We start from the raw sequence: 25465 nt of genomic DNA on the forward strand, positions 1-25465 counted from the left end.
TCTGTAGAACAAAGACCAGCATTATACAATTTGCAGCACTTCCAATAGCAAGGAAAAGGGAGAGGTTGGAAAAATCGGGACAGGACAAGTGTGGATGAAACAAAGGCAAAATCTGGCTTGTACTCTAATTCATTTACTTCCTCTTTTCCACCTCTTTGTTGCAGCAAAAAGGTCCCTTGCCAGTAACACTCCTCTGCAGGATCATACTGTACTCTAGCTGGCATGGATTATTTTTAGCTATTGCTGTGCGGCTTTCACCTTGACTCTCTCTGTCTTGACATCATAATTAACATTTCTGTTAATAGCAACACAGTTCAATATTAATAAGGATCTCTGACTAAAAATCAAAATTCAGCTGTAGAGCGGTAATGAATTGTACTGCATTGCTCTTACATGAGACACCTTGCCAATCACCATCACGTTTGTATCCCTTGATGATGGTAAATCCCTGTAGTGGAGTAAATTAGAGGCGCTGATGCAACATGTAGAAAATATATATTTTTTGATGTGAGTGACTTGAGAATTATTCCTGCAGGTTGGGCCAGCATCACTATAAGTTGGCAGTAGCTCCATCACAGGGGTCAACAGGCAAATTAAAGTTCTCTTGAGGACTGAGGCAAAGACTGCTGCAGCCTGTGTGGTCATGCACACGCACATGCGCTCTAAAAAAAAAAAAAAAAAAAAAAAAAAAAACAAGGTTAAAGCTGATGCCTGCCGGTTTGGAGGCCACATTGCTCAGTGCAACTTGTGCCCTTATCATACTTATTGATGAGATTTTTAAATGACCTTCAGAGCCAGAGTTTCTATTTTTTATTATTCACTATTTTTGCTGAGTGTCACAGTCCGTTTTGTATTAGAGCGCCTTTATTATAAGTTAATGTGTTCCGATTTAGGGCTGAATAATCACATTTACCACACGTCCATCAACGCCACAGAGAGATGTGAAGCGGCGTGATAACTTTTTTTAAATAAAGCTTTTCTTTTTTTTTTTAGATAGGCCTACAAAGCCTTGATGGACACAATCAAGACGGGGCTGTGTGAGAGCGAAGGTATGCTGGATATTTGGTCATGTGTATTTTGGTCTAAATTTCCAGGGGATATTTTAGATGTTAATAGCCCTGAAGTGGTCTCGGTTTCTTATTTAATTTCTCTCGCCTTCTTTAAATGTAATTCGCCCACAGACTGCGCCGCGAGGCTCTAAACCGCGCAGAAACTCTCTCATCATTTCCACAGCAGAATGGAAATGCAAATCGTGCGCACGGGCAATGCCCTTGACAGAACTCACCAGTGCACACAATTAACATGAGCACTCTGACAGAAGTTAGTGACGAAATGTGAGGTCACACCAGCTGTGTCAGATAATATGGTTGTGTTTATTTGACACATTAAACACTTTTTAAAAAAAAGACACACAACCAGACTATAATAATAAGTATTATAATGGTAATAGTAACAGTGAGGCTTGTGCGTAATGGTGACATTTTTGCGCATGGAAAACCATAACGCGCACTGCCTGTCCTTCATCAGTTTGCTCTACAGATATGCATTTTTATTTATTTTATGTTTTATTCTACGGTCAGCAACTCTTCTTTTATTATTTGACATAATTTCACAACCATGTTTTATTTGTTGCCCGCTCCGGGGGGCTTGTGGAGGGTGCGTGGGGTGTGTGTGTGCGTGTGTGTGTGGTGTGTGTGTGTGTGCATGTGTGTGTGGTGGGGTAGGGGGGCGGGGGTGTTAGATAAACCTATGTTGAGATTTAGCTATCTTGTCACTGAAGAACACAGCTGCCTCATATCGACACAATGATCTCAAGTGTAACCAACGAGGGGCGCTGTCCGTCTATCAGCTCTAACTACTTGACACGAATAGCCCACATGATTGATCTCATCACTCTTGGCCATTTGTGTTTTACCCCTCTCTAATTAAAAATGACGAGCAAAGTGTATTTTAATATAATATTTGAATATGTCATATCGAATTTCGGACGTGCATTTATTAAGGGCCCCAACGTTAACAGCTGGAAGCAAAAGTTTGTTGTCTTTAATGAGGAATCGAGCGTTTCTTTTACTAATTTAATATAAAAGCATAAATTAATTAAAGGCCGAATGTTGTCTAATTTTCACACTTTTTTTTCCCCTCCTAAACTTAAACTGAAGTTGATCTTTCAAAATAAAGCTACAAGTGATGTGAGCTTTAAAACAAAGGCTGCAGCCTACATGTCACATTAAATATGATTTTTATTTTTAAAATGTAGCCACATGCACATGAATTAATAAAAAAATGTTAAGTTCAGCCACATGGACAAAATATTCTAAACAATGGAATAAACACTGTAACTCGAGTTGTAAACAATAAGTGGGCTGACTGCCTGTTTCTTCCATATGGAATTAGGAATGATGCGTATCACTGTAGGCGTATTTGATTAATATTTAATCGGAAAAAGGATCACTTTAAAAGCAACCTCTGTGATAAAGCCGTGAGCGAACTTGCTTGGTGGGTGCTAATAAGATTTTCTTTCTTTCTTTTCCTCCTCTTCTTTTTTTCTTTTTTTTTTGCCAATCAATTCATTAGGAAACAATGCAGGTGAGCATAATGAAAGTGTTGTCCCAATAAAGTGCATCGATGGACAGCTGGGCAGCGGCCGGCTGATTGACTTTGCCTTGACATCTGGGAGGCCCGCTGGCCCCTGGCACGCGTATAGGCTGATGTCGCCATTTACATGCAAATTTAAGGAGATCATGAGGGCCTCGCCCCGTAAATTCACACAAAAAAGAAGACGTCACCCTCAATACGGAGGAGGCTCGTCCCGTCGAGACGGGAGGTCTTCGAAGTCATCGTGTACATTTTTATTGGGAGCCACGCGTCCCGAGGAGTTTGGTTTTTATATCAATGGTCAGGGCCCAAATCTTTGGGGGTTCATTCATTGTGGCCACTGAATAGAAGAATGAGATAACAGCCCCCCTTCCTTGTGTCATCAACCGGTCATTTAAATGAGCGTTCAGCCTGGCTCACTGCGGCCAAGATGCAGAGATCAGTGTAGACACTTTGCACTTGTTTCCTTGCTTGTCACCCATCACTTACCTCCAGTTTTTCTTTTCTTTTTTTTTTTTTTAAAAAGGTGAGAAATGATAAAATGTGTCTAAGATCCTCTAAATCCACACCCGTGCAATGGTTTTCATGCACGCAACCACTAAAACAAACGAGGAGGGGATCAACATTTCCTTTATTTTGATGCTAACATTTCACCTAATGATGGAGAGCGCATTTTCCACGGTGTAAGCCCACCACGCAGATGATCCCACAGAATGAGCTGAGACGGATTCAGGCTCCGCGCCTCAGTGTGTGGAGCAGCTGACTCCCTCTCTCCACGTCCAGATGGCTCCTGCACACAGATTTGCATTCATTTTCCTCTAATATCTTCTGAAATAGCGGGGCAGCTGCATTTGTTGTCAAATACGGTTTAAAACTCCCTTTCAGGACAGCATCGTTACCTACGTGACGGGTGTGGAGATCCATTTTCCCTCTCCAGTCAACAGTATCAGATCTAAGAGGATTTGTCTCAAAGTCTCCTAATTTGATAATCAGATTTAAATCGCCTTGGTGCGTGTAATCAGGGGTTAAGTTCTAATAAGCGACTTGAAACTGTGCAAAAAAAAAGAAAAAAAAAAAGAGCAGAGTGAGTTCTGTGCAAAAAAGATATTTGCAATCTCGGTTGAACAGGAAGAAAAAAAAACATCTAGAGCATGCGTCTCGGTTTGTTTCATGTAAAAGAGAAAAGAAGATAACATTTTTAGTCTGTTTTTTTTTTTTTAACAAAGGGCCCCTTTGAGTTTCTCCTCATATTTTTTTTTCTTCCACAAATTGAAACTTGTCTTAAATAATAAAAAATAAGTTAAAAAAATCCACACCCTCATTTTGTGACTGGGCAATTTGGCAATAGATTGTGTAGAGGTGAAAGCAACAGCTTATAATTCACTTATCTTTGGCAGCAGCTATTAACCCTCAGCACCAGCTAGATAGATTGCTCAGGATATAGCACACATCTCTCTTCCTCGCACCCTCCCCTCTCTCCTCCTTTTCACCACTAATGAACCGAATTGCTTGCTTGCCCCTCTCGGACAGAGTCGGACATGTAGGCTGTTGGCTCTTTAAAAATGATTAAGATGTTTCAGATTATTACTGATTTTTTTATACAGGAACGTGCATGAAATAAAGAAGACACAGAACCATGGATTTTCCTGAAGTTTGTTTAATGTCATGAGACACTGTGGCTCTGATTTTTTTTTTTTTTTTAGCCTATAAAAAAAAAGAGGTCAAAAGATCTGACTTTATCTTCTGTAAATGACACAGTGATGTGATTGATTTGTTTTCACATTAACAGCAATGGTTGCTAAGAAACGGTGTCAGATATGAAACTTTGTTCATATTTTATGCTTAGCAATAAATAAAGAAAACTGCCTGATCTGCGATAACACAGCAAAACAAGTGAGAGTCAATCATCTGCTGTTATTACAAAAAAAAAAAAAAAACCTCAATGAAAAGTTAATGTCAGTTAATAGATTTATAATCACGTCTGATTCTATGAAATCAGTGTTATATTAATTACATTTTAATTACGATAATATAACCCGCAGCGTGGAGTTAAAAAAATGCACAATATACATGTTTGAGTTATATGAAGAAACATGATCTGCCATTATTGAAACATGATTTATGGCCTGTTATCACGCAGCTATTGAGATGCTTTCGATACATTAGTGAACAAAACAATCTCATCAAGTCAATTTGTAATAATAACAACAAATTTAATCGAAGGAATATGTCAAATACTATTAATTTTAATCCAATATAATAAAACTAATCACGGAAATTGCTATCATTAGGCCAGCTTAAAAATAATAAGCAATGAAATCCTGAATTCCGGGTTATTATTATGGATTATTTTATTATTATTATTATTATTTTTCCTCATTATGTGTGATGGTTACACCCGGTTGAATTTTCCATATCATTAAAAAAATCAAACTCACCACATATAGGGCCTAAGCAAGAGGAAAAGTGGAGCGAGTGAGTGTTCTCAGGCTGCTGCACTATAGGGCTGTACCCGTACAGTGGAGCGCCACTGCCTGACAGGAACCGTCAGAGCTCCATACATGGTCAAAACCACGCCCCTTCAGCGTCATATTCTGACAGCGCCTCTCCCGTGGGTTTAGAGTTTTGGCTCCCGGGAAAGATTTCAGTCCTCGGGGAAAGAGGGCTTAGTTTTGCATGTTCCCATCCATCCTGCACGACGCGAAAGGGCCCCTTATCCACCTCTCCTGTGTACTAGGAACACCTCCACTGGTGATCAGCCTTTGCCTGTGTTTGTCTTGTGGAGAAGCAGCAGCACCTTTTCAGGAGTGGGTTTTTTATTCAACAAGAAGTCCTGAAGGTTTTGGATGCGGTGCTTCAGGGATGTGGGCACTTTGAGAGCAGCATCACCCACAAACACAAACAACTGCCATCGATTTTTCTGTGAATAGCACAAAAAAAAAAGAGAGAGAAAAGAAAGAAAAAACAAAGAGGAACAATAGCAACACAAAAAAAATCTTGTCTATTGAACAATTCACTTTTCCAGTCTGTGGATACCGCTCTAACTAAGTACAGCACTTTGAGAATTGTTCACATCGGACGGACTGAAGAGGGAGGCAAGACCTGTGGACCGGGTTTTCCCTCGCAAGTCTGAATCGGCTCTCGCTACTTATCCCGTGAAAAAAAAAAAAACAACAACCCTAAAGGATAACACGCTTGGACGTTTATTTTCCCCTTAATTTCGCAGGAGGCTCTTTTTTCCACGCAAATTGTCCTAAATGTTTGGGATTCAGGAAACTATACCGCGGGGTGGGACGACGATGAAGGAGGAACCGCTGGGTGGACTGAACTCGGTCCGCTCCTGGATGCACACAGCTGGGGTGGTGGATGCAAACACAGCCGCCCAAAGGTACGCATGCCAAAAGCATCTGATTTTTCTCACGCATTCCCTCCTCATCATATCGACCCCTCAATCCCCTGAATACTCTGTATCAATTACGGTCTCCCAATAAATGCCCCCCCTTCGGCTTTCCCTTCTTTCATTACATCAGATTACCCATTATTGTGACAAATCAAGAAATCTCCCCCGTACTCAAGCGTGCTTCTGCATCTCCAATGTTTCCATCAGCTTCTCCATCATCTAGTATCCCCGGTGTCCGGTGCTTAACCGAGATGGTCTCTTGTTTTCTCCCCGCAGCGGTGTCGGCTTGGCACGGGCACATTATGAAAAGCAGCCCCCTTCCAACCTCAGAAAATCCAATTTTTTCCATTTCGTCCTGGCGCTGTATGACAGACAGGGTCAGCCCGTGGAGATCGAAAGGACAGCTTTTGTGGACTTTGTGGAGAAGGAAAAAGTAAGCGGTGTATTTTTTTTTTTTTTTTAGAAATACATGCACCCCTGTACATAATCAGCACATGTATCGAAATTATGTTCCCTGAAATGGCAATGGGTTACTAAGGGGATGTCACGTGTAATATTGATTTTTTTTTTTAAAGAAAGAAAACTCAATTGCGCTGATGACAGAGAGTCGTTTTAACAGCTAAAGCTGTTTCTCTTCTTTTGCACTCAAACTATACATATATAAATATATATATATATATTATCCAAACACAAAGACATGTGGTGCTGATAGTCAGTTGTTTTGTTGATGTTGATTTTCACAAACTGTTGTCTCCCTGCAGGAACCAACCAGTGAAAAAACTAACAATGGGATACATTACAAACTACAGTTATTGTACAGCAATGGTGAGTTCAAGTGTCTTTAATATTTTGCAAGCACGTGTAAATATCTCAAAGATTTGCATGTCTTATATTTATTCTCCTTCTCATGGAGGCAGTCTGATCATTTTATAAATGTAGTCACAGTCCGAGCTCTTTATATTTTAGATTTTATGTCGGAGGCTTTTTTTATTTTATTTATTGCATACAATTCCTCAAAATTCACAAGTGCTCTTCTTCTTCTTCTTCTTCTTCTCCCCAGGCGTCAGAACAGAACAGGATCTTTACATACGGTTAATCGATTCCATGACGAAGCAGGTAAGCTGCTGTTACACTTGTTTCTACGCACAGTGCAACACAGTGCTCACCATCCATGGTTCACTTGTGCAAAACCTTTAACACGCCGTGCAAATTGTCACCCCCTGAGATACACACACACTCTCACACACACACATACACACGTACACTACACGCTTTTTCTAAAAAGAGAAAAAACCCAAACAAACACACACAAAAAATAAACCTGCTTGTAAAATGCAGCTGTGGCACAAAATAAAATCAAATTACCGGTGTAACAAGAGCAGACAGCTTCCATTTTGACTGTTTATGCTTGGCCATATCATATTGCAAAGACTCTAAAGTCAATTTTACTCAGCCACAGTTAGGCTTCTTTGCAGGCTCAGTTTGTCCAACATTAAAATTTAAACACTACGCCTGCTCCATATGATCTAATATGACTTCTCCTGCAAAGAGTCAAGGGGTGACGCTCTAAACGTAATTTTGAAAAAATTTGCATCAAGTATTATATTTTAAAATGTAAATATTAGTGTTTTTGCTGAGGTGCATGTTCGCTCACAAAACATGTGAGTGACTTTTAACCCAGAACCCAGCGCACACACACACACACACAAAAAAAATGTTATTATCACGTTTCAAGCCAACGCAAAGATTTCTAATCATAATTATAATTACGGGAATAAAATCACACGTCGTTATTTCAGCTCTCCATCTCACTTTTCGTGATTAAACAGAGGGTTTTAAGGTAGGGGCTTTCTGAATAGAGCCGTGAAGCCTGGACCACTGGTCACAGACAACATTCCTCTGCGAATGATCCGAGTCAATGACGCAGAACAAGCAATTTATGGATTTGTGTTTCTACAGCTGCAAGTAGCGACATAAATCAAACCAATATAGATAATCACCCGGTTCCCAGCAAAGAAAAAAAAAGGACAAAAAAAAAAAAAAAAAAAAAAAAAAAAAAAAAGATCAGGTCAAGTAGGACAGCTTTTAAAAGCAAGAGAGTGATGCGACCTGGTTCAGATATGTCACTTTTTTCAAAGTCACTCTCTCATATTTGGCCTCAAACGTGCCAGAAAAAAAAAAATTATGAATGGCATCAAAACATAAAGAAAAAAAACTCCAACACGCTGTTTTGCTTTATTTTTGTTTGCGGTATTTCTTAAGTATTTTGTCAATAACGTGTGCTTTGCTTCTTTCTTTTTCTTTTTTTTTTTCTTTTTTGCGTTTACACTTGGTGCCGGTTCAGTTTATACGAGGGAGTGAAGTGTCTATCCTTAGAAATGGAAGAAGGAGGGAGGGATCGAGGGAGGGAGAGAAGAGCGGCAGAACTGATAGCTCCACGCCATCTGTTTCAGCCAATGCTCAAAAATTACTCAACCGTACCGCCAGACACCGCTTTTTATCCACAGAAAGATCATTGTTAGCGGCTCAAAATAAACAACAGATTGCCCATTAACACTTTCCCCCAAATATCCCCAGATTATAAGCATATTGATGACACTTCTATTGGATCTCTCCTTATGAAAATCTCTCTGTCTCTCCCTCTTTCTCTGTCTGTCTGTGTGAGCCACAGGATATTATCTAGATTAATAAAAAAAAAATACAATTTATTATTACTATCATCATGATCATCAGCAGTAATTTTGTTAGCATATTCTTTATTAGTACTGCCACTCCAAAAATGTGTTAGTGTTATTATTATTGGTCAGAGTTATTTTTTGTAATTGTTTATTTAGGCAGCTGTCATTGATGTTTATATTAATTAATATAATTTATAACACTGTGATTATCCTACCATGTTTCCTACTTAACCTTTGCACCCGTGTAATATATTCTGTTGTCCTAACATCATGTGTATGCATGCCCTGATTTATTTTTACCGAGTGCAAAAAGAGCTATGATATGTGGGTCAAATTATTTGTGAATTTATGTGAATTAATATGTGTATTAAGAGACGACTGTGTTTTCACTTTGTCTACATCTCATTCTCTTTTTTCAAAGGCCATAGTTTATGAGGGCCAGGACAAGAATCCAGAAATGTGCAGAGTTCTTCTTACTCATGAAATTATGTGCAGGTAAGCATTATTTTTCCTCTTGTCCATTTTGCAGATCTATGCAAAAAGTAATTCCCCAGCCCTTCAATAAGTTTTGACACTCATGATGTGATGCAGCAATCCAGACTGTCCTGTGGTCCTTCAGCAAACTACAGAGAGAAAGAGAGAGAGAGAGAGGGAGAGAGAGCTGCTGTCATTTCTAACTTTGATATGATGTGATTCAACTTTGATATGAATATGAATATGACAGTGAAAATGAACCGACTGTCTTTTTCAGTGAAGGGAAATTGAATGCATAATAAACAGCCAGTGACACAGTACACAAGTTATGTTTTTTAATTTGCAGCTATTTATTTTTTATATTTTAAGAATTGTATGTCATCATTTAAGCCTGCCAGAGACAATGTGTTTTCTGTTAAATTATGCATAGACGTTGCATGCCATGTATCAGTTTTTTTCTTTTTTCTTTCTAGCACAGAGTCAGTTCTCGGTTGATCCCACCTGTCAACAATGATCAGCGAGCCTTTTAGCGTCATTTAACCACATAAATCTCAACCTCTCATATTGCGCTGCTATTCAGCGGTGTCATTGATACTAAAAGGAAAAACGCCTTTTGTTGTTATTGTTGAGCTCAGCATGAGCTTTGTGAACATTGAATTCGGATACTGTCGGTTAACCTCTCCTTTGTTGCACCGGTACATTGTTCAAGTTACTGGTTGAGAGCAAGTGCAGCATGAGAGCTGAGAATGATTTGTCTTTTTCCATGCATAAACTCATCACTCACGCTCAATTTATACATGCATCCATCACTTATTTGTGACACGTTGAATATGCTCGTGCTCTAGAGGTGTTTTTTTTTTTTTTTGTCAAGAAGAAGTGTGTTTTGCTGCTGAATAAAAAAAAACTACTTTAACTGCTGTCTATTATCAGATAAGAAGATATACATAATAAGAGCAGTCATAATAAGAATAATCTTATTATATCTTATTTTTCGGGCTTGTAATACACTAGATTTTGAATTGTATTATATATTCCCTTAATACTTTGAGGCGCCTTAGCCATAAAACACATCTTTATTATTGCTGCTAGAAAGTCATGTAAATCAGACATATTTAAATAGCGTGTGGTTGACTGACAGTAGCTTTGCTCGAAAAAAATCTTTGTTTTTCTTTCTGCACCATATGGCATAAATCAATCTTATTCACGTATGTTTATATGTTTTCATTTCAAATGGAAGCTGGGGATGATGTATTTGTTTATTTTTTATTTTTTTTTTGCAGTTTTGATTCAAGTCCCAATCAAAGAAGTGAGAGGCAGCTAGCTATAGGCTTAGGGAGGAGATGGCTGAAACATGTGGTGGAAGATAGATTAGTGCTTTTGAGGCCATAATTGATAAATGCCCCGCAGAAATATTGGTTGAGGGTGGCACCTTGCATCTCCCTCAGAAATAGCAGCTTGGCAATTAGAGGTAAACAAAAGCTGAAGCTGTGAAAAGTGACTCCCCTGCCTCCTGGCCCAATCCCCACTCCCCTCCCCTCCAACACTAAGCCAAACAACACAACATGTTGTTTTCACCATTTTTATCAGCCATCAGCATCAATGGAATGGATAGATTGAGTGTAGGAAATCTCATGACAATTTTTTTTTTCTTCCCCAATATCAAAACCACTCCGAGGCACTTAATAAATGTATGTGCTTTTGTGTGCATTATTTATTTATTTTTATTTATTTAGCAAAGTCTTGCTTGTATTAAAACGCACTTGTCTATGTTCCCATAGCCGATGCTGTGACAAGAAAAGCTGTGGAAACAGGAACGAGACTCCATCAGACCCTGTGATCATTGACAGGTAAGCTGCGTGCGGCTTCTTTCTGTGTTTGTGAACGAGGGGTGTGGAGGGGAGTGGGGGGGGCGGATGAGTAAGTGAATGAGTGAGTGTGTGAGTGACTAAATGGATGAGCGACTGAGTGGATGAGCAGGCACATGGACGAGCTAGTGAACAAATGAGTTCCCTCCCGGTGTGCCAGACGGCCCAGTTGGGCTGACTTGCATCTTATAGCCCACAGTGTGGGAACTGTGGGTGATTCTGTGTGAGCGGCTGAGAGGCGTCTTTCCCAGGTACCTGTGCTCCGAGGGGCGGTCACCACCTGGATAGGGTTTGTTCAATCACAGGTGGTTCAATCACTAGAGGATCATGCTGGGAATACACCTAATTAGCTTAGGCAACTTCACATTTATTTGGCTGGCTTCCCTTCTTTGTTTACGACAGTGATGCTCACACTGTCAATAGTTGTTTTTCATTGACTGTTTCCTTCTCTCAAGTTAGCTGTGAGCTAGATGCCATTAAAGTTTCGTTTTAGGAGGGATAAACATTTTATGTCTGCTGTTTTGTTCTGCACCTTCGGGGAAGTTACATCTGCCACATTTATATTACCTTCATCACTTTCTAAAGAGGGAGAATAAATGGTCTTCTCTCAGGCATTGACATTTTCCCATCACACTGTGAAACTATATGTCCTGCCCAGTCTGAATATGTTCAGGTAGTTGTGTGTGTGTCTGTGTGTGTGCGTGTTGGATATAGGGGTGAGGTAGGGGGTGTAGTTTGAGCGTCGATCTCAATGTAACTCTCACCACGTAGTAGGGAGAGACAGCAATGCTAATGTTTGACTAGCCGGAATCACTGTTTGCTTAGTGGAGAATGCCTGGTATCTGACAGAGGGGACAACTCTCTTATTAGTAATCAAATAGGGCTGAGCAGTTGTTGCTGCCACTCCACTCCAGCGGCTTCTCATGCATCAGGAAGTAGGAGCTGGCTGCCCTGGGAGCCTGGATGGATTACCAGAGCTACTGCTGTCTGAACTCAAACTCACACAGACACACGGAGATACACGCACAGACGAGGACACAAACACGCGGGCAGAAAGACAGGCAGACACCCACACACACGAGCTTGGACGTCGTCATATGCACGCATGCTGCTTGTATGTTGTTTATTCTTTTACGCTTGACACTCAAAGTGCATCCTATACAAGAAAAGTACTGAGATGTCTAGGATAATGTCTTTTTTTTTTTTATGTTGTTGCTTTATCTGGCACCGAGTGGATTGCTTAATTTATTAGTCAAGTGCATTTGTAGTGAAGGAACGATAGTGCCAACATTAACATATAACTTGAGACGTCTACTTTGCCTAATTTCCGCCGCTTTTATGTTTGCTTTGTGTCGCTCTGCTGCCTTTTACTGCTTAGAGTTTCGCACACCATTGTTCTTCAATCTGTGGGACAAAACATGTAACATAAGTACAATAAGCAAAATGAATGCATGGAGAATTAAAGTCAAGAAAGAGGGGTGGGAAAAAAAAAGAACAGGGGAAAAAAGAAGCGGATGGATATTGTAAGCTCAACTGGCTCAGGGAGGGCTCGGATTTTCATTGTGACGAGTCTGAATAGGAGTAGAGTATCCCTTTCCTTGCACAATGAGCGGCTCTGTTGAAACACAAAAGCATATGTTCCTCATTAGACCCTCCCATTGTCTCCATGTCGTAACTATGAGCCCGTCAGCTCACCCTAACAGACCCACACAGGTTCCCAGTGACTGAGGGAGGCTTGCAGAGAGGGGTGCTTGTGAAAGGTTGCAGGGTTTAGCAAGAGTTACGGACATGACCAGAGCACACTGTAGGCTTGCTACGTAAGATTATTTACCGCAATTACTTGACTATTCCCGCTGTGCATATGGGTAAGCTTTTAGTTAAAGCTTCCATGTTTTACAGCCATTTCTGTTACATCTGTCATTTTCTCATGCACATCATTACAGGCACCTGTGCTGCGGTCGCTGCTGGCAGAAACTGATTATTTCCAATTGAGTAGAACATAGTTGAGTGACATAAACCTAGAGGAGAGGTTTGATTGTTGAATCAGGCATGTCTCATCTGTCTACAATTACAGTATGAAAACCAGCTAGCACTGCCACATTTCCTAGAGAAACAGTAGCATGGCCGAACCTTAAGAAACAGATTTGGAGTGAATCATTGATGGCGTTCATTCGCTGTAACATTTTCCCAGATGGTAAGAGGGGAAAGCGCACACAGCTAGCTGGCATCTAGCAAGACATTAACTGGCGTTCCCATGGATCTGGCATATCCAACGGAGTTTGGGAAACTTATCATTCCAAATGTGTCCTATTTTCCTGCGGTCAAGCCAGACATCTGTTTACCCTATTTTCTCTCAGAGTTTTGATACAGATTTTCACTCAGATTTTTGAAGAGGAAGGATTCTCTTAAAAAAAAAAAAAAAAAAAAAAAGTTGGTTAGATATAGGCCCAACAGCTGTCACAAAGTTTCAGCACTGCTTGGTCTTTAAATATTTCAGCACTTACATTTGATGCCCTTGCATTATTCATACTCCTTTTTGGATGAAGAAAGACCCTATTTTAGTCACTTTTGGTTGAGTTTATATGTGTTGAGACTCTATATCTTTTGTGAGAGTACATATTTTGCTCTGTTAAAAAAAAAGGAAAAAAAAGAAAAGAAAGTCTATTGTCTTTCAATAGCGCGAGCGTACTTTTTTTTCTCTCTTCCATCATCAGTTCGGGAAAATAAAAAAGATTTCAAAGGCGCTTAGTGCTTACATTTAATAAAAGAAACAGTAAATTTATCTGGTGACTAATTGCGACACAGTTGCTATGGCCGCATCACTTTGCAGTTCGGTGTAATCATCTCTCTACTTTATAAATCCAGCAGTGCTACAGATGTCACATTTATAAGTTAATGGCGCCTTAAAGTAAGTGGGGGGTGTAGCTTTATTCAGTCGGTAATTTGAGTCTTTAGAATTATAGTGATGAGGTACCCAATATCTGATTAGCTGGTTTTCCCATTTACAGTGCATGTAGTGTATAGCCAAACATAACTCAATTTGCGATGACTCTCCTGGTCTGGTATCTGTCTTCACTCTCTTGCATATTGACTTTGTCTTCTCTTGTGTGAAAGATTAGATACATTGTTCAGGCGTACACATGGATTTTGTAATAAGACAGCACATGTTGTTGAAAGAGGAGAGAAAATGACTCATTCTGCGTGGTCAGGGTTCAAAGGTCGCCTTTTACTCCGAGAGGCTGAGGCAATTTATGCAAGTGGAATTGAGACAGACGGAAAGAGAATGTGATATCAATGTGTATTCAAGCCATACATGAATTTTGGATTTAATGCATGTTCATACAGTTTAACATCCTGTGTCAATTTACGTTGCCATTCACAAACGGATTCTGGACCAGATCTAAACATGTCAGCTCCATTTATTCTAGCGGCTACGGCACTCCCTTTCACTTCCTGTCACAAAGGTCAAAGAGCACCGACCTTTGGAGTGCAGCCCAGCCACTGAATAATTCATGACATTGACTTGTTTTTTCCTTTATTTTTCCCCTTGTCTCTTTTTTTGGTCAGCACACATGGTTGTGCTGTGGGAGGCTTTTATTCATTTAGCTCATTTATAAAGGCCTCACCGCACCTGTTCGTGTGTTAATGCAATTAAATTTTGGCCTAATGTAAATTTTGCTTAGCTTTCCGTTCTGTCCCTCATTAGTGAGCCTGTATTTTCTAAATGACTTTGCGTTATCGTTCATTTGTGGAACACCTACGAGGTCATTTCCCAGAGTGCACTTGACTTGTTGTCAAGTTGTTTACCAGAAACAAAAGACCGCAGTCTTAGAACGTCTCACATGTGGTTCCCTCGGCCTTCTAAGAAACAAATCGGAAAATTTGTGCGCTCCCATCTGGTTTTTGCAAAACCGTGATTACCTCCAAAAGCTGAACAAATGCCAGTATTTATAAGGTCAGCCCTTTATGTGGAAATGTGATGTAAATGAGAATCAGCGAAAGGGGACATTAAACAAAATTAAATTCATTGTCTCCTTTAATGTCATTTACATTTTTGGCTAAGCCCTGGACTGTCAAAGAGGATTTCTAAAACCATTTTAATTGCACATCAGCAATGGAAAAGAGGGAGTGTTTTCACTGAGCGGCTGTCTTGATAACCTGCAAAGAGAAGTCTGTTTATGAAGTACCTAAATGACATGTTTTCACTGCATCTGCAGAGGGGCAATTAAGATGGCACTCGGTAGGTAGTGTTAATCTAGCACTGTGTTCTCACCATCCATAATGAAAATGATGCAGTGGATGGGGTCACTGTTGTTGTGATTGAGAGCTGATTGCTGCAGGTGTTCCTTCTGGATTTTTTACATTACACCACTGAGCCGTGGGACCGGCACAGCAGTCTTTTCATAGGCGTTACAGTGAGTCATTTAAAACTGTTAACTTGTATAGGAAATGCTCTCTTGCTATATTTACACAACCGTGCAAACACCTGCGTGCACTTTTTTTTTTTTTTTTTTTTTTTTTTTTTTTTTTTTTTTTTTACATTTTCTTTTTATTATTCGTGGCTTAACAATAAATCCATCTCAGCGTTTTATTCATGGCTGTGTTTGGTGTAATTCATGTGACAGATGTGAGTTTTTGAAGCCCATTGAGAAATGGGAGAATAAGCTGGCCACCCCTGCCTAAGTCGACGTGATGTTTGAGTGAAGCCTGTCTCCTCCCGAGCCAGAGTAGGAAGAGCAGGAAGTGTTGAGAGCGAAAGCTGTACTTGGCAGCTCTCCTTTGGCTTGCACTTGCCGAAAAATGAAACCCAGACCCTCTCTGCAGCCCCGGAGCCAGAACCTCCTTCCCAGTGCTCTAACATCCAGGATTGGGTAATACTGTTCACTAAGCAAAACATTACCTCAAATTATTCTCGCCCTGTTTTCTATTCCCTCCTCCCTCATGTCGGTTTTATCGCAGTTTGTAAATGTCAAGACACGTACAAAGACGCACAGTATAAATGATATTTTCCAAATTATGCTCACATGTTTGGGTTCACATGAGTGGCGGCTGAACGTAACGTGGTGCCTGACGTTCCCGAGGGAGACCCACCTCACTAGGGTAGGATTCCCCAGTGGCATCAGCTAATGGCAAGACTTGACAACAGCAGAGAAGCCGGGGGTGTTGTGTTTTACTAGCGCTGAGCAGGGGTGATGACTTTAACATGTGTGCAGAGAAAGACGGAGATGTTTGTGTGGTGTGTGTGTGTGTGTGTGTGTGTGTCTGTGCATGCACATACTTGCCTTTGTGTGTGTGTGAGTGTGTGTACGTGTGTGTGTATGTATGTGTGTGTGTGTGTGCTGTGCTAAAGAGAGAGGTGTGCAGTACGAAAGAGTGGCGCGGGCCAACAGAGCGACGGATTCGGCTCCAGCTTGACGGCAGTGAAAGACGAAACATGGTTCCACATGTGTTGAGAAAGAGCAGTCCATCTGTCCATGGAGACAACCCCTCCCCCCTTCACCACCCCCTTCTCTTTCCCTCTTTCCTTCTCTTCCTCTCCTTCTCTCGCTCTCCTCTCCCCCACTCACCCCCCACTCTTTACTCCCCTGGTTCACTGCTGACAGAAACAAGGCCAGAGCTGGGGTGATGGGATGAATGCTGGGCCAAGAGCAACACTGGACCTTGTATACACACACACACACACACACACACACACGGTTACACACACATGTTGAAGAGAAATAAGAAAAGGTTATGAAAGATCTTTTTTGGTGTGTAGCCTATGCTGTTAAAGTTTACTATCTTCAGTTGCATTCACTGACTCGGTTTTAGCGCTGCGTTAATGTGATTTAAATCCGGCTGTGGAGCAATGTAAGTGATTTATTTTGATATTATGAAAGAAAACAATCTCTTAAGATTTATTCACTTTTCTCCGACACACTGCTGCAATAAGCCACCGTGGTAAAACTCTTACATTATTGAAATTAAATCTGAAGTGAATAAAACATGCCACTCTTTCTCAAATATTTAGCAGCTCTCTTTTATAATTAAACTTTGTAGCTGTTTTGAAGATGTTGTTTGGTTTCTTAAAGCATTAATGACGCAAGAGCTTTGTCAAACAGCTCCTGATTCTGTGAATCACATTTAGGTCACTCAAACCAGTGTTTTTTTTAGCCATTTTTTTTCTTTTGAAAAAGGGTCTCCTTTCTTTCTCTTGGCATGTTCTCACTCCCATTCAATCCTTATTAGGTTTCCCCTAATTGTCAAACAAACTGTTGGGTCAACCTCAGTCGTATCTGGCCGTAAAACAGCACATTAGGCCCTGGTGAGGGATATATGTGGTATTTCATCGGAGACGGAGTAATGCTGGGGTTTTATGGTTAAGTACCAGTTCACGCCCACGCCATTTGTTTCGCATTAGAGTGGAGGTTTTGTAAATCAGATCAATATGTTCGCTGAGATGTGATTCCTTGTCGGGATCTCCCGAGTCGTTCTTTCCTCAAGTATTTTTCTTAGGGGACTGGTTGTCGATGCACACTCCTCCACTCCCCCTCCCCTCCCATCCTTCCCTTGTTCCCTACCTCTGTCAGTCCCTCCCTCCATCTCCACCTCAATCTATTTCCATTTTCTGAATGTAGCAATTTGTAGTGTGACACAGGCAAGATTAGGATGGGAAGCAGTCTGAAGATTTCATCGGACATGGTCCTGCTCCCGCTGGTGTGAGGTCACAGGACAAAGATGGGGGGGAATTCAGGGATAGGGTCATCAGTTACCTCGGGGAAACGAGCTGGTCTGCTGGCTGCTCTGTTGGCCCCAGGGGTGCCTGGGATGTATCGGAGAAGAAGCCCCAGAGAAAGAGCCCTGAACCAGTGTCATTTATTAAAAGTGACAAGTTATTTCTAACTATAGCTCTGTTTTTATTGTTTTACAATGCTGTCATTTGGAACAGTGCCCCTCTCTTCAGGAATCACAAACAAGTGATGAATGAACGAGGTGACCTGCTTTTTTTTTTTTTTTAACATACACACATGCTCGATGCACTTTGGCGACACATGCGAGCTGTTAAATTATATTATGTATTTTCTCGCAGTGTTTAAATTAAACAAATGTGCGGGTTTAATAAAGATCGACCGTACGATAAGTGCAATGAAAATATTTCACCATTCACCAGTTTTCTTCAGGACATTTGTTCAGTAAATTAATAACAGCTTACAGTATGAATCTCAAGCTGACCTCCGCATAATCAGTACCAGAAGTTCCACACAACATGACCACACTCTGCTGTGTGTGTGTGTGTGTGTGCGTGCATAGCTTCGTGTCTATTTTAGTGTTTGAGTTGGGAGGACTTTTTTTTTCCTCTGGAGTTTCTTTATTAAAATAAAACACAAGATTCATGCTAATAATGGAGTATTTATTCAATGTTTGACCAATGCTCTTCATTGAGGGTCACTGAGGTGCTCTGCTCCCCCCCTTTTTTTTTACTGCCTGCCCCAACTGCGTTAATGATATATGACAGAAATTTCCTTGAGCTGGTTCAGTGGCAAGAAAGGTCCTGGCTAGTCTATATCAATCCATCTGACTTATGTTCCCATGTCTTGAATTACCGCTTGATGGAAACCTGCTGTGGGTTTCTCTTGCCAATTGAAATCAGATCTCCTCCACAGCCTGGTGTGATATTGATCCATATTCAACACCCAGGCAGCCGATCGATCAGTATTGATTTACAATAAAAAACACTCCTCTGCTTGTTCAGCACTGCGATCAATACTTTAAAGCAAAGGGAAAAAAAATATTTAAAAAGAAGAAAAAACAGGATTGTGCTTTTTACCATGCGGTGACCAGCTGGAATATATAAAAATGTGAGGGGATGTTTCATTTCATTAGAGGCGTATGAGTTTAAAGTGACCAAACCTTGACCACACCAGCGACCAGCGACCACGTCTGCAGTGAGCAATGATCCTCCACCGCCATGTGAGACAAACCAATAAAAATGGTTTAACGGGATGACACTTCTATAAGGACTCATTTATTGAAGGAGGTGTGTCTGTTTCTGAATTAGTGGCACATCTGCACTGCAATAGGGAGTGCTAAAACTGTCATATCAAATGTATCTGAAAATTGAAATGGGATGCTAAAAGTGGAGGATCAAGCCCGAGCACTTTAGCTTGATTTTGCCGTGTTAACAGGATGACATGATTTCCTGTGGTTTTGATATTAATTTGTTTCCCATTCTATATATCCCGCCCACGAATGCGCACACACACACACGCACACAAACACACACGCACAGACATACACATGCTGGGTCTCTGCCTCCCACACGGTCATCATTAGGGTTCGGTACAATGTCGAACACACTGGAACAGACCAAGGCGACCCATTCAGCTCTGGTCCAGATCCACTTTTCTCCCTGTCACATCTTAGTCCTAATCTCTCGGACTTCCTCCCCTCTGCCAAATAACCGTTCCCATCCAGCAGGTCCCAGCATTGGCCCGGGCTGCCAACATCTGAAAGTTATTATCCCCAATCTCTGACATCCAGGAGTTTACAGTTATATAATGATGGGGAAAACCACATGTCCCCAGAGGCAGAGAACATTTTTGAGATGCCTCCCCATCTGTTTTGGGGGAGCTGCCCATTTTGGGCCAAAGTCAGAATGGCAGGCCTGCAGATTTTTTTTGTAATTTTTATTTTCTACCACTGGAACAGGCTAGTCTGGGAGTCATTATATGGGGTGATAAAGCAAATCCAATTGGGTCAGGTTCCCCTCTGCACAGTGCTGGTGGCACCAGCTCTCCCTGCCTCACTGCTCGTCCCTGACTGTGTAAGTGGTGGTTGTTTGTTTGTCCTAGAGAGGCTGGGCTGGGGGACTAATGCAAGCCCGGGGGCCAGCCAGGTCGGAGGCGACGGTAAACCCGAGCTGCCTGGTGTAGCAGTGCTCCCTCGCTGCTGGCTCGGCCTTGTTTGGACTGCAGCTCCGGTTTGCTTTTTTAGAGGGAAGCTGAGCCTCCGTAATCATTGAGCCTTTCGCTCGGGTGGGGAGCACAGCCGAGACCAGAGGGAGTGATGACATAGGTCCGCAGAGGCCTGGCCTGGTCCACCCCTGCTGCTCTTAGCATATTTATTTTCTCTTCTCATTGTATGGTTTAAGTCACACCATATTATGTTCGGACCTTATGCACGTGCATAGGCACTCAGATGTGATGAGGTGCATGGCGTAAAGCTGTAGGCTCTGTTTTTACTAATAACGCTGGGGATTAGTGACTTGCTGACCTCAGTGTAATCTTTATTAGTCTGTTAACTATATACTATAGATATGAAGCAGCCCTAACTGATGTGAGAGCAGTGACACAGACACGCAGTTCAGGACAACACATAACAGAATTACACGCTCTTATTAAATCAGTACGTAACAGATTATGTGATGTGTAGACGGATTTATGTTTCTGCTAAAGCATTCCAAAATCTTACAGATTTAGATAATTTAAGAGCCCCATCTTACCCCCCTTGGGCACTCCTCAAAAATGTTTTATTCAACATCACCACTCTGTTCTGTTTTGTTACGTTATTGAAATGGGTTGTCGATTCGAATAGAGTCAACCTGGTGGGCCAATCTCATTGTAGCCAGTGGAGAGTGAAAGCCATCTCTGCAGCATAGGCTCACCAGAACACACACAGAGATTGGACGAGGGGGGCAGTCAGAGCGAGAGTGCCTTCTCCAGATGGAGATCCCAGATATGGGGGAAAATGTCCGGGCCATTTTCCAGGGTTTCCATAATGGGAATCTACCCCTTGCTTGCTTATTAAGTTGTGCACACAAGGAGGAGAGAGGAGGGAGATGGAGAGGAGAGGAGATAAGGGCAGGCGAGGCGAGAGATGGACAACCTGCTCGCCGTCACCTCTCGGTTGTAAGTGTCAAGCAGGCCCTGTTGGAGAAATCACAGGTCATGTGGATAGATGATTGTCAAAGCAGCACATTGATATAAGGGCTTCCTTTTTTTCCCTTTGAGCCGCGGAGGCGCATGATAAGATTTGTTTTTGTTTTCCGTCGGACAGAGAGAAAGTATGACGTTCGGGTCAGGAAGGTCGGCTCGGAGGGGGTCACGGGGTCGCAACCTTTTTTGGTACCTGAGTAACCTCACATGGCTAAGCCATTTCTCAGGCTCCCTGAAATGATGGCGGGGTGCGGAGGGGAGGGGGTAGGTTGAAGGGGTGGGCAGGAGAGTGATCTATCAGCGGCAGCGGCAGACATGCAGACAGAATGGCAGCTACTGCAGCTAAACAGAGTGAGACAGATAGGCAGAAGTCTCTCATACGTAACACCAGGAGCTTTAAGAAGACAGCGCTGAGTGTTATGGATGCTTGACATTGACCTCTTATACAGAGATGGTGTATTTATCAAGGTTGTAGGACAATAGTGTATTTGTTTGTAAATTATTTAGTTCACTGGGTGAGATGCTGCTGCTTTTCCTCACACAACACTTGCCACTTTCTTTTTTTTTTCACGGCAGCAATAATCCGTTTCTATCCTCCCGTTTGTGCGTCGTCGTGTTAGATGTTTCCTACAAGGCGTCGAATTTAGGTGATCATATTTCGAACACTGTCAGTTCTATCAAGTCAAATCTGCTTTAAAAAGAGAAGAGGAAGAGAAAAAAAAAAAGAAAAGCTCTGAAGCTTACATTTTTCTCGAAGAGAAATATTTGTGTACAGATAGGCCTGTCATTCTGTGAAACAACATTCATGATTCTTTTATTGGTGCTCAGCCATCACCCCCTCTCTTCCTCTGTGGAAAAAAGGGCTAGTCTACAAAGTGGCTTTTTGCCGTTTGAGAGAAGTAAACTTCATCAGGTCGACGACGAGGTGTGCTTCACATGTCACTCAGTCGAGCTCCCTCCTAATGAAATGCTGCATACAGATTTCTGCCTGCGGGCTCAGGGGGATAAGACCGTGGTAACAGAATGAAACAAACCCCTTCCCATTCCCTTCACTCACACACACACACACGCACATGCAAAAACATACACAGACAAACATTCATACAGCTGTACACACACACACACACACACACACACACACACTCTTGCTGGAGAGCATCCATGTGAGGAGATCCAAATCTGCAATTTATTCAAATATTGATATTTCTACTTGTCAGGAGAAAGGTGCCTTGAAATTTCCTCTGAGTACTCCTGTCAAAAAAATAGCAGGAAATATGTCAGATAATTCATAAATGGAGTTCAGCGCTGCAAAGTCAGTTGGGAACAGCAAAAAATATATATGCTTGTCAATGAAGAATAGGAGCAATATTACAGAGCCTGCTGCTCATTCTTCCATCATGTCAAGCAAACAGCTTTTGCAGGCCCATAAGTGTACGTTTCAGCCTGTGTGTGTATTTGTGTATATGCTTGTATATTTGTATATGTCCCTGTGTATGTACATGTGTATGTATATTTATGCATGTGAATGTGTGTGTGTGTGTGTGTGCTTTGGCTATGTTGTGACTCCTACTTAGATGTGTTTGTTATCTTTTTCCATCAAGACACCCCATTTCCCATCCTGAAGCAGCCAATGGGAATGTGTCTTTTTTTTTCTTTCTGCAGCAGAGGTCCGTAACCGGACGCTGGCCTCCATGTGGTTTGAATTAGGGCCCCTGAAACTGTGAAGGACGCCTCGAATGACGTGAGGCACTTGCAGACCAAAATTCCATTCTGCTGAATGGTGGAGAAAAGAGTTCTCCGGAATCCTCCGAGATTTTTTGGCTCAGGCCCGCCAGCGATTAAAACAGGGCGGAAACCAATAACTCAATGAATCATGGGGCAACGTCCCATGAAACCTCTCACTGCTCTGTCACACCCTTATGCAAACCCAAATCAACTTGAACTCTGCTGATTAGTCTTCTTTCCAAAGTGAAAAAAAAAGAAAGAAATCGGACAAAAGTCTTGTTCTTTCCTCCTGTGTATTGAACAGAACTTTCAGCACTTCCAACACAGAGAAGGCTCTCTCCTCCTCCTCCCCTTTCCCCACTCCGCCTCTTCTCTCTGTTAGTTACCTCCATTTTGACAAAGTGTGGGCTTCCTGATGATGCATCACTTGACCATGTTGTGCCAAGGCAAGACAGAATAGGACTCCACATATCTCCTGCGGTCATGTGATGCCATAGTTCATAGGAGTTGATGAGATGCAGTTTGGCACAGCTTGGGACCCATCTGGGAGATGCAGATACGCAGACAGGAGAAGTATTTTACAGCAATGCATCTGCGCGCTTGAAGAGCTATTTAGCATATGCTGCTATACGAGAGAATTTGCTTTGCTGTTGCCAGCTGCAGATTAGTCTTCATTTCTCAAAAATCCGACAGAACAGCTGATCCATAGTCGTGGACGCTTAGCATTGAACAAAATAATGTTCTATGTGAATGCGGCGTGTTGTTTAGTATTTTAGCTAATTACTTTTACATTACGTTGAATTATTTTGTTAAAATAACACAGGGGGGGAAATAAAAAAAGTCTTTTTCCAGTTTTTTCTTGTATCAACAATAACAATGTCGAGCGGTGCAGTAATGCTGCTGCCAGTGCTGGCCGGTTTGTTTCTGTTAGCTCTAGCAGAAGTCAAAGCCCATGCTGCTGCTCTAACTCAAGTGGCTGATATGTTAGGCCATCTAGGGCATGGCAGGCGGTTGACAGTCCATGCAGCCTGTCTACCCACAGGACATCTCCACATAGTGTGTCCACAGTGGGGCCAGTGCTGTCATCTGGGCCCACTATGGACCACTGCTCTGCTGACAGTGAGAGGGTAAACGTTTACCACCTCAATCCCCCATTAACTCGGTGAAGGCGCTTCGATCCTCTGTGAAAATAATGATATTGATTGGAGCTTGGCTCTACAAACGAAATGGTTGCAACTAAAAGAGGGATGGGCCTTTGCATTAGAATATGGGATTTTCAAGGATAAAAGAGTGTTTGGATCTTGTTATATTTTTCCTCTCCTCCATCTCCCTCTAGCTTTCCCCCACCTCCTTGTCTCCTCTCTTTCTGCATTTTTATGTGTGTGCATGTAGTGTGAGAGCCTGCGTGTCTCCTAAGATTACCCTCTGCTATCCCCGCAATCAAACAACAAATGACAACATCATTGCTCAGGCCTTTCAAAATACGACACAAAAAAGTGTGTTGTAGCTACATTAACTTGCAACAACCCCCTAATAGACCCTTGTGGGTTTTGTATCTCTCCGCCTCTCTCTCTCTCCTCTCTTTTCTCTGCAAGGCTGTCACATATCCACCCCCCTCACAGTGCGAGCCTCCGAGCCTCGGTGGAGATCAGGAGCTCCCTGTCGGAGGTGCTTTGTCACGTAGCCCAGGGAGCGTGGAACTCACCCAGAGCTGTTGAACAAACACAAGCACAGGGGCTGTCAATAGCAGCTCCGCAAACTAATTGCCTGTCAAATGAACCACCCTCGTTAAGCTGCCCTCACACAGACACACACACTCACACACACACGTGCGTGCACTGTGACATTCATACGCTCACACACGCACACATGCACACACACACACCCACACGCAGAGCCGATTTGATTCAAAGAGTAGTGATACCTTGTTAGAAGAAAAGACACACGAGTGGCACTTCTCTGTTTGCCGTCTTGTTTCTGCAATCGTTACCGCCGTGTGTAGTGCAGTCACTGTGAGATTGCCATTTTGTTATTATTAAGGGGAACATAGCATTGTATAGAGTAGCTGATGTAATCCAAACACATCCCACACACCCTACAGTATATCAGCTGGCGTAATATTTCAGTTTTTAAAACCACTCATTAGATGGTAGCAGAGCTCCATACGCCAAATGTTATTGTTTTTGTGTTTGTTTTGCTTTTTTTTTTCTGTAGTCATTAGGCAGTAGCAGTGGAGTGCCCAGCGCCTTGTCTGGGTGCCTGTAACAGTGCTGTCGGATTGACACAGCTGGGGAGAGCAGCTTGAGGCTGCACGCTCAGGAATACACAGGGGTGTTCAAAGCCCCTCTCTGAATCCTGATCAGAGCGCTGCCCCGGCCAACTGATGGCCTATTAAATATACATGCGCAGAGGTCAGAGCTGGAGGTCCCGGCTTCCTCCCAGCCATGTGCACTTAAGCGGAAGGGCTGGGCAACAATAAAACCTCCTCTCGCTCCAGCGAGCTCTCCCCTGACACCCTCACCTCCAGTGTGTACGTCAAGTACAGTGCTCACCTAGTGCTATATTACAACTGCCTTTGTGAAAAGGCCAAATGATGCATTTTTTACATCGTTATTATATATTTATATTCAATAACACCAAGGACCACTCTTGTGTCTGTCTGTCTCTCGTTTTTTTCCCCCCCCGTTGTCACTGATAAATAGCCTTGCTCGATACAAGCGTACACGGAGTTTGAAGCGAGTCCACACGCCTCGTCTTTGTAGTTTACCAGAGACTAGGAGACAAGGAGGTAGAGGGAATAGCCCCATAATGGCC

At 42.1% G+C, this 25465-nt stretch overlaps 1 protein-coding gene across 8 annotated transcripts in view; it reads left to right on the forward strand.

Moving 5' to 3' along the window:
* The first annotated feature begins 5245 nt into the window (after positions 1 to 5245).
* The window catches only part of LOC104929451 (EBF transcription factor 3), a 67507-nt gene continuing 47287 nt past the window's right edge, over positions 5246 to 25465 (forward strand). For 6 of the 8 annotated variants that reach the window (XM_010743978.3, XM_019255064.2, XM_019255065.2 and 3 more), the window contains exons 1-6: positions 5853 to 5983; positions 6272 to 6428; positions 6757 to 6820; positions 7056 to 7111; positions 9095 to 9168; positions 10926 to 10994. In XM_010743978.3, coding sequence (XP_010742280.1) covers positions 5853 to 5983; positions 6272 to 6428; positions 6757 to 6820; positions 7056 to 7111; positions 9095 to 9168; positions 10926 to 10994 — 551 coding nt within the window. Of the gene's footprint in view, positions 5984 to 6271; positions 6429 to 6756; positions 6821 to 7055; positions 7112 to 9094; positions 9169 to 10925; positions 10995 to 25465 lie in introns of all 8 variants that reach the window. The other 2 variants (XM_019255063.2, XM_019255067.2) reach the window with 2 other exon arrangements.

The sequence above is a fragment of the Larimichthys crocea genome, chromosome III (genome assembly GCF_000972845.2).
Source record: "Larimichthys crocea isolate SSNF chromosome III, L_crocea_2.0, whole genome shotgun sequence".
NCBI lineage: Eukaryota > Metazoa > Chordata > Actinopteri > Sciaenidae > Larimichthys > Larimichthys crocea.